Below are 15,822 nucleotides of genomic sequence, written 5' to 3' on the forward strand. Positions count from 1 at the left end.
TGTGTTCTGACAGCGAAGATTTATTCTTACTTGGAATGGTTTAAAATTACTGCTCCAGACATTTATGTATGTTTATGTCAATAATCCTCTCGGACGGTTAAACACTGACTTCTTGACCGCCAAGTATTGCAACGTCAAACATGCATAACCCGATGCCACTCCCACAATCGTGACGTACATTAAAGTCATTGAGTATTTATGTTCCTCCCTATAATGGCCACCGTCGTAACTTCGGCGATAGGTACATTTTCTTCCAGATTCGGAAATGTGCTCGGGCGTGGGTTCGATTCCTGATTAGGCTCATTACTAGGTTCAATTTTTTTATTAGGCATAAAAGTGTCAAATAATTCATAGCACATTCTCAGCCTCATCTCGCCAAATACATCTCGCAATCAACAATTGAATCATTTATTTCAGAAACCAGTCAAGCGCCAAGTTAGCCAAATGTGGGGGGGGGGGAAGAAACTTCGGAATATGTATGATAAGAACTTTCTTGTGTTAAATATTATTAACGTACCTTGTTAACATGTTTCGACCTATTTTCGGTCATCTTCGGAACTGGTCGTTGTTGGTCTTGGCGACTCTTGTTTCCTGTGTGGGTGCGTTCGTAGTGTAGAGTCAAAGAGTGTATGTGTTTTGAAATTGAGTTCTGTGTTGAGAATATCGTTGGGGTTTGGTTGGATATGTAGTATTTCCATGTCTGTGTTGATGTCTCTGTAGGTGTGGTTGGCATTTGTGTTGTGTTCTGCATATGTTGAGGTGTTTTGTAATTTTGTAATGGCTGTGATGTGTTCTTTGTAACGTGTTTGAAATGATCTGCCTGTCTGTCCTATGTAGAAGTTGTTGCAGGTGTTACATTTGAGTTTGTATACGCCTGTGTGGTTGTATTTGTTTGTTTGTGTTGTTTGTGTGTTGAGATGTTTTTGTAGAGTGTTATTTGTTCTGTATGCGATGTTGTAGTTTAATTTCTTGAATGAGGTTGCAATTTTATGTGTATTTTTGTTTTCGTATATTAGTGTGATGTATTTTTTGTATTCTTGTGTTTGTGTTGTATTGTTCTGTTTTTTGTGGTTTTGTTTTGTCTTACGTATTATGTTGTCTATTATGTTGGGGTTGTATCCGTTTTCTTGTGCTATGTATTTGATTGTGTTTAGTTCTTCGTTGTAATCGTGTTGGTTCATTGGTATGTTGAGTACTCTTTGACTCTACACTACGAACGCACCCACACAGAAAACAAGAGGCGCCAAGACCAACAACGACCAGTTCCGAAGATGACCGAAAATAGGTCGAAACATGTTAACAAGGTACGTTAATAATATTTAACACAAGAAAGTTCTTACCATATATATTCCGAAGTGATACAGTGTTAAAAGTTGTGTAATCAAGATGTATAAAAAACTGTCTAGCATTAGACTAAATGGCTTGGTAGTGGTTTCAATATTTTTTGCTGAAAGTAGTATATATTTCAATACTTTTCATCTAAGGAAAATTATTTTGTACGTTTTACATAAATGTATAAAATACAAAAATGTTTTCACTTAACTGGTTTCTGCAATAAACGAGTAGTGCAAACGTATTTTTATGGCATAATTCTCGAATTCTTTAGAATTTTATTGTAAAACCCATATTCTTTAACAAAATGTGTAATATCTTTAGGGGTAGTATTTTCAAGCAATAAATGACCAATTCTCTCTAATCTGTTAAGTGAAATACAATGAATTTTCATAAATACATTCTTGCAAACATGTTTCACTACAACACCAGTCCTTAAATTATAATAATTGTAACACTGAGATCTTTTAAAAGTGCCTTCATGAACATTTTCATTGCCAGCTCTTGCTCTGGACCTCGTTTTTTTACGTAGGTATACGCTTAACTTCAGTAGCCTCATCCAAAGTCTGAATATAGGCATCTTGAGAGTTTTTACTTTCAAGAGAATTAAAATACCTTCATGTTTCATCTATCACTTCCTCATTAATGTTTAAATAATATTTCGCATTGCACTTGCAAGTGAGAATGTCGGGCTTGGTTTTCTGAGGTACTTCCCTGCCAGAATAAGAAACATAGCCTTCTCCTTTTACCCTTGCATCGCGAATAGTATTACGTTTATAAGTTTAGTGTTTTCGTTTACCAATCCTCGTTTCCTTTTAGGTACAGGTTCGTCTTCTGAACTTCGAGAAATTTCACTACCGTACGATATACGTCTATTGTTGTTATTAGAAAAACACTACGCTAACTACAAAACATTTTTTCAATCAGTTGGACACAAAACCATGAACACAAAATGTATCCGCAGGTTTACTGCAGAAACCAGCCAAGCGCTGTCGCTTGACTGGCTTTTGACCTAAACACGAAATTCAACGTAATGCCTGGCCATTACACGAGGACGGAATTTTACTGTTTTCAGCACTAAAATGTACGTATACTCTCATAGAACATTATGCTGTCATTAACTCATTTGGCGTTTGACTGGTTTGTGAAATAAGCGATTCAATTCCATCGACGATAACCTAGTAGTTGATGGAGTATTGTTAAACAACAGACAAAAACTGTCACGGAATTTATGAAATCTATAGGATTGCATGAAATGTCCCAATTTTTAGCATGCAATTGTTAGGTTAGGTAAGAATGGATTTAAGCATTAAATAAATACTACCACAGGATGAGTAGACAAATTTATCTATGAATAAATGAGGGAGAAAGAAGGAAGTCTAAGCTAAAAGGTAGGTACATGAGTTCGTGTCCTTGCAAAATCTCTTGGGACCTATCGTAACATTTATGTGAGCTCCTACCCTAGAGGCCACTTGTCTCATTTCACTCAAACTCTCCTACTTAAGGAATTTGAGTACATTTTGGGTGGAGAAAAGTCGAAAGAGTCAACTACAAACGACGTTCAAATAGCCGAACAAATTCAGCCGCTCACGGTTACTCGCAACATCATAGACAGCTACTACTGCAGCATCCCACCACAGCCCTCATACAGTAGTTTGGCCGGGCGAGGAAAGCAATACCGTCACTGCCAAGTTCCCGATGCCAGCCGGAGATTTAAGGAGCCTCGGTGACGCTAAGGTTCGATTGCAAGCTGCAGATACGTGAAAGACAGAACTGGAAATCCTAAATATATACTGATATATGGGCTGCATGTGACAGCACTACTTATTACGCCAAGAATATACAAGTGTAAACAGGAAGAAATGAGGACGGATCTAGAGAAGTAAATCAGGGAAAGAGAAGTAGTTTTCGGCATGGTAGAAAATCTGCAAAGAAGTGGAAAAAAGATCACAGCTCATAATTTCTTTACAAGTTTAGAAGAGAGTTTGTAGAAAGTAATATTAGCCTATAGTTTTGCCCATAAAAGAATGGGGTTCATTCAGGTATAAACCAATTTCAAAACAGAACCATCGAAGCTTTCGTGGACTATCTCAATGTTAACTGTTGGAGAACCGGTCTCCTCAATTTTTTTTACCAACTTTCACAATAACGACAAACTGCATAGTGCATACCTCAATCCATTTAGAGTTCTGATTCTTCTCAGAGCTCTTGAACAATATCTATTACATCCGCAGAATCGCTGAACAAGGTCAATTTATATTCACAGGGGCCAAAATTATTTTCTGGCATTAATTTCCAATTTGCAATTTTTACCTCTGACTGAGGTTCTGGCTGATATGTACATCTATTATTATCAGGTAGTACATCTCACTTGACGATATGCGTCAGAGAAAGAACAATTGTATACAGTATATCTCTAGTCTGATTAATGTTATGTTACTAGTCAGCAATGTATGCAATAGAGGGGGAAAGGAACTGGCCAGCCTACTTCATTATCTCCTGGCCTAGTTGCCTCATAAGTGGTGCCATGTTGGTATTACTTTGAGGTTGAGACCTGTCTTTGGACAATTGACTAAACAACAACAATTTGCAAAACTGTTCCACATTAATCCACTCAAAAATAATTTTAATTGCTTTCTACTTATTCAATTGTCATAGCAGAAATAGTGAAACAATTTTAACAGAAATTAAACCACATTCTTTTATATAAATTCTATAAACTTGCTTCTGAACAAGGTTAGAATGCATTCAATTATTTTCTGATTTTTTAATAATACTATATTATTAATTTCATTATCAATTGTAGTTCCTTACGAAGTCTTATCTTGTATTTCTATTAAATTATTCAAATATGTGTACTACCAAGAAATATTCTACTAATCATTTTATAGATCCACAAACAAAATTCAGGTGGCCCAAATTTTGTTTCTGAGTCCGTAAATTTATAGTTACTCTATCGAAGGCTTTATCATAATCTATTAATAACAAACTTTCTTGAAATTACATTACAATTCTTTACAATTATTTATTATGATAATGACATCTATATTAATTGACGTTGACGTTGATTAAGTGTTGGTACTTTTCATACATAAATTTTAGAAGAAGAAACTGAATATAGGTTTCTAAAACTTATTGAAATATTGTCGAAAATTCTCAAGAACCGAAGGTATTGGAGATGGAAAATCCCGTTTAGATGCTTTGAAGAGAAACTTCAATAGTTATGGAAAATGACTTGTGTTTAGCCTATAAGCACACTCACCGTCAGTCCGTCAACAAAGAAAATATTTGGTCGTTGTTCCTGCAATAACTCCTATGTGTAAAATATAAAATATTTCAGGAGGAAGGAAAAACATATTTATTCATCCTATGTCAGCCGCACATAGGAGACTATGAATTCTTACATTTTCGAAACAAAGATGTATAATTACATATAAGAGATTTTATTATTTGCTGTATGACTATTTACGGTATTTAATAGAGCAAAAATCCGAAAATCGATAAATAAGTTACATAGGAGTTATTGCAGGAACAACGACGATTTAATAGAAGTGAGTGCAATTCTGCAGTTCCTGGGAAAAGTGACATAAGTCAGTTTCCACAAACTTTTGATAATTTATTGACTACTTACGGATCATCTGCTCGCTTGAAAAAAAATACATAAGTATTTCTCTCATTACAATACTTCATACAGAAAAAAATCAAATCGACATAAACCAGTGTAAGTTGTCAATAGATTATCAAAAAAGGTTTGTGGAAACTGACTTATGTCACTTTTCCCAAGCCTGCAGAATTGATAACACAGTATTATTCGTTCATTTATATGAAGTAAATTGTTTTCTATTTTCGTTTCATTTAAAGTTATTTCTGTTCTTAGAGGACTTCAACGATTTAAGTAATATAATTAGGGAATTTCCTGTCATTGTTCACTACTAGGTAATCTATCAAAGGCTTTTTCATAATCTACAAATGAGATACACTTTGGTTGATAAAATTACGTTCTTATAGAATTACTGTTTAAAATGTCAAATACGTTAATTAAGTCATTGTCTCTTTCACATACAATTTCGGGACCAGAAACTGATAACCAATTTCAAACTTCTTAAAATATTATCGAGTATACGTCACCGGAAATTCTCCAGAAGAGATGATGTTGAGAGTAGAAGAAGCCAGGATCGACGCCTTGAAGACAGGCTTCGGAGTTATCGCGAGAAACTAGTGTTTGTGGCCGCACTCATTTTAATCCGCACTTAATCCTTCAGAGCGTCGCTTCGCACCTTCCGACCACTCAGATAATCGGGTGATGACTATCGGCATCGACGATCGCCTTGCCGTTAAGGTAGGGGGAGGTTTGAGGTACTACGTGGACTGGAGTTATGATTAGCTAACTTAACTCTGGAGTTAATAGAGCTTGATCGGGCTTTCTTCGCAGCGCAGTTTCCGGCGACGTGACGGGGTATCCTGATGGATTATTAAACAGACGTGTGCATCGAATAAGGCGACTTAATTATTATTGTCGGCTATATTCAGCACGCCGTGGGAAACAATGCTTCTCTTCAGTTTGGCTATCAAAGTTATCCCGGTGTAGCACACGACTTTGTTTTTCTCGCATTCCTAGACAAGTCATAAAACACATTTTTTCATTACCACAAGACACTAGTTCGTTCAATACTTCACTATGCTTATCTCACCGATTACCTCCCGGCTTGGTGGAACTAATACGGACTTCTGTTCAACGACAGACATCCTCATGCTTGGCACAGGTTCTCAAACATGGCAACAGAGGTCGCTGCATAACTCAATCTTAAGACCTTGACATAAATGTCCGTCATTACTTATGAGGAAATGTCACCCTGGCCCACTCAATATTCTACAGACTTATACACGTCATAAAGTGTTAGGTTCCTCGTAAAACAAACAAATCAACGAAAAATTTCGTTTACAACATGCAGTGCAATTCTAAAAGAAAGAAACACACGAATATACAGGCTGGAGACAAAGTCTCGATCCATTTTTGAGTAAACGTTGGACTTTCTATATTGGTTCAGACTAATCTATTAGTACGCTGAGTATTGAAGAACGGGTGACTATTGTCGGTGCTCGAGTGCAGAGTTGCAACAGGAGTTTGCATTAAATTCCGAAAACCGGTGCCAACACAAGCAAACACCGATTCCTTGTCAATAAATTTCAGAGGACAGGAAATGTTGCCGATGAGCCACATTCTGGTAGATCTATGCCCGAGCAGATTGCGGTACGTATTCGAGAAGCCATCGGCAGGAGTCCTCAAGCATCAAGTCATCCTTTAAGTCAGGGGTTTCCATGGAGTATGTCGCGAAATTTTGGATTAGAAAAATAAATTTTATGCCATCCAGAAAGTCTCTTTACAACGTATTTTTTTTTTTTTTTTATTTGCAACGAAGTCTTTGATATGGTACATTTTGAGACAGACTTTATCAATGAAACGTGAACACCTGCAACAATGCTCGGTTCAGTTTTTCAACCATAAGGCCACGTATAAAGAAACTCTGTGCAACCCACCAAGCGCAGACTTAACATTAACTTAAATAGGCGAGTTTTCAAAAACGATAATCTTTGATCGGACATCCAGGATAGATAGGTTGGAATTTTTGACACGTATCTTTGTTTTTTTTTATAATGCCACTCAAGTTGCTGCTTGTTCTTTTAGAATTTTCGATTGCGTGGTAACATCGACCTATCTACAACACTACATAGAAGTTATCAGCGCTTTTTTCTGGTGGAACGTGCTGGAACGGTGTTCCGGCACCTTTTTGTTGCATTTTTCATCATGAAACCGAAATATGTTAGAATAACTATGTTTATAATATAAGTTTTCTTTGAATTCCACTTAGACCTTGAAAGTTTTAGTTGGACGAAAAGAAGGTTAAAAACGACAACATTCCGTATAGTGAACAGTAATCATCTCTCCATCCGCTATAAAATATTCTACACAGAGTTCCACCACCTTTTTATCCACAAGAAATGTACTAGCTATAATAATAATAATAATAATAATAATAATAATAATAATAATAATTATTATTATTATTATTATTATTATTATTATTATTATTATTATTATTAATAAAATCAAATAAGTGTGTCGCGATATCGTGGGCGTTCAGTAAAGTGTGTCGTCAGTCAAAAAAGACTGGGAACCATTGCTTTACATAACCAGCTGCATATGCCAAGATCAACTGTTTTGAAGTTCGCACCGGAAAATCAACTTATCACATTCAGGTGTTGGACAATAGGCGACGAAGATTATGCAGCTCGTAGGCAATGTGTTATGATTTAATCGAGGCCAAGACCAAAAGTAAATGTATGACTTGGGTTCACAAAAACCACTGTTTATGGTCCTTTCATGTTCGTAGAAACTACCATTACAGGTAACACTTACCTGGATATGCGGAATAATGTTATTTCTTGAATCATAGCTACAGCAGGATGCCATTGTTGACACCGTTATCTTTCAGCAGTTGGAGCACCCACTCATTTTGCGTTATTTGTTAGAACATACCTCAACCAACGCTTTCCCTACTATGAACAGGCAGAGATTCAACACAAGTATGGCTATGGCCATCACGTTCACCTGGTTTGACGTCCTTACATTTATCAAGTCAGGAGTGTACAAAATCAAAGTAAGAAATGGTATTTGTAGCTTCAGCTTTAATCAACAGCAACAACAATCGAAGTAGCCAGGCAACGATATAAAACAAAAGATGTGAAATAAATTAATGAGGTGTATAAACAATTGAATGCTCTTTCATATTTATGTATAAAATATAGGAGTACCATTTGGAATTTCTAAAGCAAGGAGGCTGGGGGGTGGGGGTGAAATCTAAAATGCAATTTATTAAGCCTGGTTTCAGACTTCCCCCTCAATATCTAAATTGACGTGTTTTTTATTTAAATTGAATCCAATTTAAATAATAGTTATTTAGACTGGGAAGTTTTGATATGAAAGTCCTGTATATTATAGATTCCACATTGATATGAATATTCTGCTTCATATCCAGCAATTAATTTTGAAGCCGGTAAGTTTAAAGTGTTTTACATATTTCGAAACTTTTCCATTTCTCTTTATTTAAGCTACAGATGGATACTGATGTTCATTTATTACTTTTCATCTCCTTGCTCGATGTAATTAAAAAGGGAATTCGCTTTTCAAAGATCTTTAAAGTATTTCATTTAATCTCTTTCAGTTCTTATCATATTTATTTTAATTAATTCACTAACTTTATATTTTCTGTTTCCATTCATTTAAATAAGCCTATAGTTATGTGTTTTAAATTTGCCTCGTTCCACACCCTTTGTACTAAGTAGTTTCCAATTTTCATATTTAGCCTATATATTTAATAATTTTGGTGAGTAAATATACCATAACAACATATAGTTCATTAGTTCGAATCAAAGTCTATTGAGGCTTACTACAAGCAACAGGAGTATCGGCCGAATTTAGCTTTAGGAGCACTGACAACAATGATTACAGACTTTATATTTTTTAGTAGGTTATTTTACGACGCTTTATCAACATCTTAGCTTATTTAGCGTCTGAATGAGGTGACGGTGATAATGCCGGTGAAATGAGTCCGGGATCCAACACCGAAAGTTACCCAGCATTTGTTCATATTGGGTTGAGGGAAAATCCCGGAAACAAATCCTCAACCAGGTAACATGCCCCGACCGGGAATCGAACCCGGGCCACCTGGTTTCGTGACCAGACGCGCGAACCTTTACTCCACAGGTGTGGACGACTTTCTATTGGTACGTGTGATTGGTATACCTGTTATTGTTGTTCCCAATAAATGAATAAAGAAAACAGAAACTGTTGATTTATACTTTCCAAATTCTTCTGCAGTTTTCCTACAACTAACACCGTAAGACAAACGAACAATAACTTCTTTCTTTGTTTATCAATTTTACGAAAAGAAACTATCCTTAGGGCATGGGAGACTGGAAAACATCACTAACTTCCACCACTGTGGAGTAACGGTTAGCATACCTAACCGTGAAACGAGCGGGTCGAGGTTCCAACCCTGTTTGGGACAAGTTACCTGGTTGAGGTTTTTCCAGGGTTTTCCCTAACCCAATAAGAGCAAATGCTGGGTAACTTTCGGCGCTGGACCAACTTTCATCTATTCAGAAGCTAAATAAACTTAGCAGTTGATAAAGCGTCGTAAAATAACCAATTAAAAACCTATTTCTTCCTTTCAATGGTTAATTCCACGAAATTACTCTTATTCATATTGCAGCACTATACAAACTGCACAAACTGACTCTCACAGGCAGAGAAGAACCTCAACAGAGACTGATTTCTACACTGCGGGCTTACTAAAATAATTTCGCATCATAAAGTTTACTGTTATGAAAAATAATACCCCTTCACTCATACTCAAATCCAGACACAGTACAGTTACAAAAAGGACAAAGTGGTAATTCCAGGAAAGTAGAAAGAGATTCACAGTTGCTGTACTGTACAATAGTGACAAAACAAACCGGACCGACCCTTGTAGCTGATTTCAGAGCCTTGTTCACTCCAGAGCACGATAGACTGGTAACTAAGACTTTCGTGGTTCGAATCCTGCCTGGAAAGGAAACTTTTTTTTTTTTTTTGTTCCTTATTCAAATTTATTCCCAATACTTTTCGATTGCTGGTAAAATTCATGTTCTGGGAGTAATAAGTTAATTAAGTACATAAAATTTACTCTGTCACATGTTAAAAGTGTTAAAATTGTTTAACCTTCGACAGACGGCCCGTTTCGACGCTATTTGTCGTCGTCTTCAGTGTCTCTTGAACCACTGCTGATTTTGGCTCTGCGATGTGCAGTTGTCGATGGTATGGGTGGGGGTGTGTTGTTCCTATGGTTGGGGTTGGCTGTCTGTATCCTATGACGTATTATGATGTCAAACAATGTGTGCGTATTGAACTGTAGTTGCGTATTAAGTATGTAATGTGGGTGTGCTATTGTATTCTTATATATTTCGTATTGTTCTAGGATATTTAACTGTAAACTTTTTGGTGTGATGTGTAAAATTTCCATATCTGTTTCTATATTATTGTAGTCATGATTATTGTCGATAATGTGATCTGCATAATTTGATGTAATGTAAGGTTTGGTTATAGCTTTAATATGTTCGTTGTATCTTGTATGAAAGGATCTTCCTGTCTGTCCTATGTAAAAATGTGGGCAACTATTGCATTTTAATTTGTAAACTCCAGTTGAATTATATATATTTGAATGTTTAGTGTGGTTATTTAAGTATTTCTGTGTTGTATTATTTGTTTTGTATGCAATTTTGTACTTTAGTTTTCTGGAGTTTACAAATTAAAATGCAATAGTTGCCCACATTTTTACATAGGACAGACAGGAAGATCCTTTCATACAAGATACAACGAACATATTAAAGCTATAACCAAACCTTACATTACATCAAATTATGCAGATCACATTATCGACAATAATCATGACTACAATAATATAGAAACAGATATGGAAATTTTACACATCACACCAAAAAGTTCACAGTTAAATATCCTAGAACAATACGAAATATATAAGAATACAATAGCACACCCACATTACATACTTAATACGCAACTACAGTTCAATACGCACACATTGTTTGACATCATAATACGTCATAGCATACAGACAGCCAACCCCCACCATAGGAACAACACTCCCCACCCCTACCATCGACAACTGCACATCGCAGAGCCAAAATCAGCAGTGGTTCAAGAGACACTGAAGACGACGACAAATAGCGTCGAAACGGGCCGTCTGTCGAAGGTAAATACCTTTTTAAACAATTTTAACACTTTTAACGTGTGACAGAGTAAATTTTATGTTTTTAACAAAGTGTTAACGAGAACTTTAATCAATGTTAATTAAGTAGTAAAATATCGCTGCAGTCGAAAAGTATTGGGAATAAATATGAATAAGGAAGAAAAAAAAGTTTCCTTCCCAGGCAGGATTCGAACCACGAACGTCGTAGTTACCAGTCTATCATGCTCTGAGTGAACAAGGTTCTGAAATAAGATACAAGGGTCGGTCCGGTTTTTTTGCCACGACTGTACAAGGAAAACCCCCTCTCATCCCACTGTGCGAACGATCCTTGTAAAACATAAGGGTTCAACTCAACTCTAAACAGTTAGCAGAAATACACAATAGAGCAAGAGAATCGTCCAAGATAGAACTATAAGGGCTGTCCAGCTTCCAGGATTGGGGGGTGTTCAACATAGAGGATATATTGGACATGTAAGTTAAAAGCGTAGAAATTTGTCCGGTTCCACGAAAATATGTCCAATATAATGAGGTGTATGACATACAGAGGTGTCCAAATATAGAGGTTTCACTGTATAATCAAAATGTCCCGTGTTCATTACATTTAAAAACAACAAGTTCATATTTTTTTACGGTCCCTGTATTACGGGCAATATTTTAACGTTGACTATTTCGTTTATATTTTCGGCCAATGAAGTGTAATGAAATTTTGAATTCCAACCAATCACAGTCATACATCGCGATAATTTCTGCAGCTCAATTTATCACTATCAATTTATCGCATGGTCGTTCTTTTGTTTAGTCAGTGTCGCCAACTGTTTCCACGTAAATCGATGAGCATGAATCCGTTGTACTAAATAAAGTGCGAATTCCAACTTTCACATCTACATCATCATCATCTTCTAATTTCATGTCCATTGCATCTAAAGAAAATGACACTCCTTCATAACAATTGTTTATTTAATTAATGTATTAAGTTCAGGATAACAGGCAGGGTTTGGAATTGAACGGGTTACATCAGCTTCTTGTCTATGCGGATGACGTGAATATGTTAGGAGAAAATACACAAACGATTAGGGAAAACACGGAAATTTTACTTGAAGCAAGTAGAGCGATCGGTTTGGAAGTAAATCCCGAAAAGACAAAGTATATGATTATGTCTCGTGACCAGAATATTGTACCAAATGGAAATATAAAAATTGGAGATTTATCCTTCGAAGAGGTGGAAAAATTCAAATATCTTGGAGCAACAGTAACAAATATAAATGATACTCGGGAGGAAATTAAACGCAGAATAAATATGGGAAATGCATGTTATTATTCGGTTGAGAAGCTCTTTTCATCCAGTCTGCTGTCGAAAAATCTGAAAGTTAGAATTTATAAAACAGTTATATTACCGGTTCTTCTGTATGGTTGTGAAACTTGGACTCTCACTCTGAGAGAGGAACATAGGTTCAGGGTGTTTGAGAATAAGGTGCTAAGGAAAATATTTGGGGCTAAGCGGGATGAAGTTACAGGAGAATGGAGAAAGTTACACAACACAGAACTGCACGCATTGTATTCTTCACCTGACATAATTAGGAACATTAAGTCCAGACGTTTGAGATGGGCAGGGCATATAGCACGTATGGGCGAATCCAGAAATGCATATAGAGTGTTAGTTGGGAGACCGGAGGGAAAAAGACCTTTAGGGAGGCCGAGACGTAGATGGGAGGATAATATTAAAATGGATTTGAGGGAGGTGGGGTATGATGATAGAGACTGGATTAATCTTGCACAGGATAGGGACCGCTGGCGGGCTTATGTGAGGGCGGCAATGAACCTTCGGGTTCCTTAAAAGCCATTTGTAAGTAAGTAAGTAAGTAAGTAATGTATTAATCAAGTTATTTGTAATTATACTATAAAAGGTTTAAATTAAATTATGATACCAGCAGATAATGAAAATGTATTTCTGTTATAATAACAAGAGAAAAGCTCAATACATGTAATTAACATTTTTAAACCTGTATTTCGCTTTTCTCAATTGGCATTATTGAATACCATTCAATTTCCTTATTGAAGTCGAAATCTATTTCGACTTCACTTAATAGGTTAAGTATTTATAAATATAATTAACATTTTGTGAGCGAATTTTAGGGGTATATTATTTACATTTTTATTTTATTCACGAAATAGTCCTAATAAATGTCACTCGAAGTCTGAGATTGCCCAAATAAATCCACTCGCTTTGCTCGTTGATTTATCGGCAAATCTCTGACCTCTTGTGACATTACTATAGATAAATTCATGATATCTAGACTAATTTAGACACAATAACCAATAATAAATCATACCTTTTTTATATTTTTATTTTCATAAAAGCTTTTTAGCTCCTAATTTTCAAGATATTTAACATCTCTCAACGTTACATCTCACACATAATATACCTATGGACACATACGGATGTTTTCACTGAATTGCTTTAAAACTGCATGCGCAAGGAGCATTTTGAAGAACAAAAATGTAGTTTCAAGAAAAAGGCAAATTTGTGAAAACAGATACAGTAGTAACTTACGGAGCAGGTCTATATAAAAATCGTTCCTGGGCCTCAAAAAAGATCCAGAGGAAAATATCCTTTTACCACAGTCTGGTATATACAATCACGAAGCTCAATATGTAATAAATATGCATCCATAGATAGTTGCTAACCACTAGGATCGCTACTATCGCCTCATTACAGACAATGCGAAATAGTACCTGCACAGTCTATTGTTCCTAGCAACCTCATCAACTCAAGCTTCGTGACTGTATATATTAGAATGTGCTTTTACTATCAATTGCGTAAGTGCCCAAGGAATATTTTCGTGCAAAAAAAAACTGATTTTTTGACCAAGTTTTTAAAAACTCAGTCCTACTGTCCCTTGAATTGAAATTTTATTTATGCTCGACCATGTCGAAATGTAGTAATTATACACCTGGTAGTAGCCCTTTAATGCACCTCATTAAAGTACACCTATTCATTATAGTTCAGTTGTTCAGCCAATGAGAAATCACCATTGTAGCATTATAAAAGCGCAATTATCGATTATTCTCGGATATGCAATCGAAAGACAACTAGCGAAAAGTCACGGAGGCTGGAAATCCAATACTGTCGCAGAAGGTTATGTTCTGTTACTATAATAATTAGTGTTAATTGTAAATAACATTCAAATAAATTCAATTTGTCATCTCGTTTTTCAATTATAAATCAATTTCCAGGTTATATCAAAACTAATGTTCATGTTATGCTCTAGATTATATCAAGGTTAATGACATTCGTTCCTCGAAAAAAATCAATACTTTCGCGTCTGCGCACATCTCACAATTTAGGAGGTCAGTTCCCCTCCTCACTTACATAACCATAACATGAATACTTATGAATAATTTCAAGTTAGAAATATGGTCGAGCATAAAAAGTCGTATGAAAGTTGCCTATAATGGTAATTAAGACGCTCGTATGAAAATTATGAAACGAGCGCAAGCGAGTTTCATAAACAAACATACTCGCGTCTTAATTACTACCATTATAGGCTCGTTGCATAATGTACTATTGTACCATTGAAAGATCTTTATGAGAATAGCACAAAATATTGGAAATAAGAACTGCAGGGAGCTCTGTAAGCAAATAATAGATACGTCACCTGTCGTGAAGGCGCTTGTTGGGTTGGTTTGGTCGCAGCAGGGATCATGTGACTGTCCCCGCTGTGTTGCGGGGACGGCGTCGGATCCTGACGCCGAACCGCCGCCGCCGTTCGGCCCCTGCGGCGTCCCACCACCTGAGGCGGCACCTGCGGCACCCGAAACAAATCAGTCAAAACAAAAATAATTCGGACTTCATGATACATAGGCTACAGTAAAATGTGATTGTAATTAATACCAGTATGACGAAATGAATCTTCTAGATTCAAAACCCCTAAAGACCATTTTGTTCATAATTGAGTTATTCCCACATAGGCCTACTGCTTGCTAAGAATGTATTCTAATGATTTATATAGTTTGAATTAAAAAAAAAACACTGAATTTAAAGCAAAAGGTTTATTAAAAGTCACTGTTAGGTTGAAAATCCCCTCTATATACACCAGTTTCTGATAAAATTCTTTAATTTGTGAAAGTGGATATGAGTCATTCCACGTCAAATCGCACAAAATTATACAAATTTTGACCTTCATATTTCTGATTGCGTTTGTATTTTTTTTACCAACTCTATAGGTCTCATAAACCAACAAGTCTATTTTTATTTCCTCCTAAGTCCACATGTTTTAAAAATATTACATGTTAAAATTCGTTAAAAATGTCGCACAATGCAACATTTAAAGCGTCATATTTCTGACGATATTGATGTTAAAATCTTTTTGAAAAATGCATTTAAAAGCTTAAAGTACTGTCTTTTATTAAATGTTTACCAACTAATTTTAATATAATTATTTCAAATATTTTTTATAATTAAATTTTTAAAACATATACATCATAGCCCTATTAAAAATCTAAAAAAATGCCTACTAGGTGCACTGAAGTATTCTTAATAATTCCAGAAAAAATCAGAATGGGATCTCCAATAGTTTAATGGAAATTTAATTACTTATGACAGAATGTGTAGCGGTCGGCGCAGCAGCAGTGGACGGGAAGCTTTAAAGCGCGCTAAGAGGTTATCGGCGCTGGATAATTG

At 35.8% G+C, this 15,822-nt stretch overlaps 1 protein-coding gene across 4 annotated transcripts in view; it reads right to left on the reverse strand.

Annotated features, from left to right (window-relative positions):
* Positions 1 to 15,822, reverse strand: part of CngA (Cyclic nucleotide-gated ion channel subunit A) — a 1,115,443-nt gene that overhangs the window by 209,732 nt on the left and 889,889 nt on the right. For 3 of the 4 annotated variants that reach the window (XM_069828038.1, XM_069828039.1, XM_069828040.1), the window contains one exon: positions 14,798 to 14,944. In XM_069828038.1, the coding sequence (XP_069684139.1) occupies positions 14,798 to 14,944 (147 nt within the window). Of the gene's footprint in view, positions 1 to 5,460; positions 5,965 to 14,797; positions 14,945 to 15,822 lie in introns of those variants that run through there. The other variant, XM_069828041.1, reaches the window with a different exon arrangement.

This window comes from Periplaneta americana, chromosome 6 (genome assembly GCF_040183065.1).
Source record: "Periplaneta americana isolate PAMFEO1 chromosome 6, P.americana_PAMFEO1_priV1, whole genome shotgun sequence".
In the NCBI taxonomy this organism is placed as follows: Eukaryota; Metazoa; Arthropoda; class Insecta; order Blattodea; family Blattidae; genus Periplaneta; species Periplaneta americana.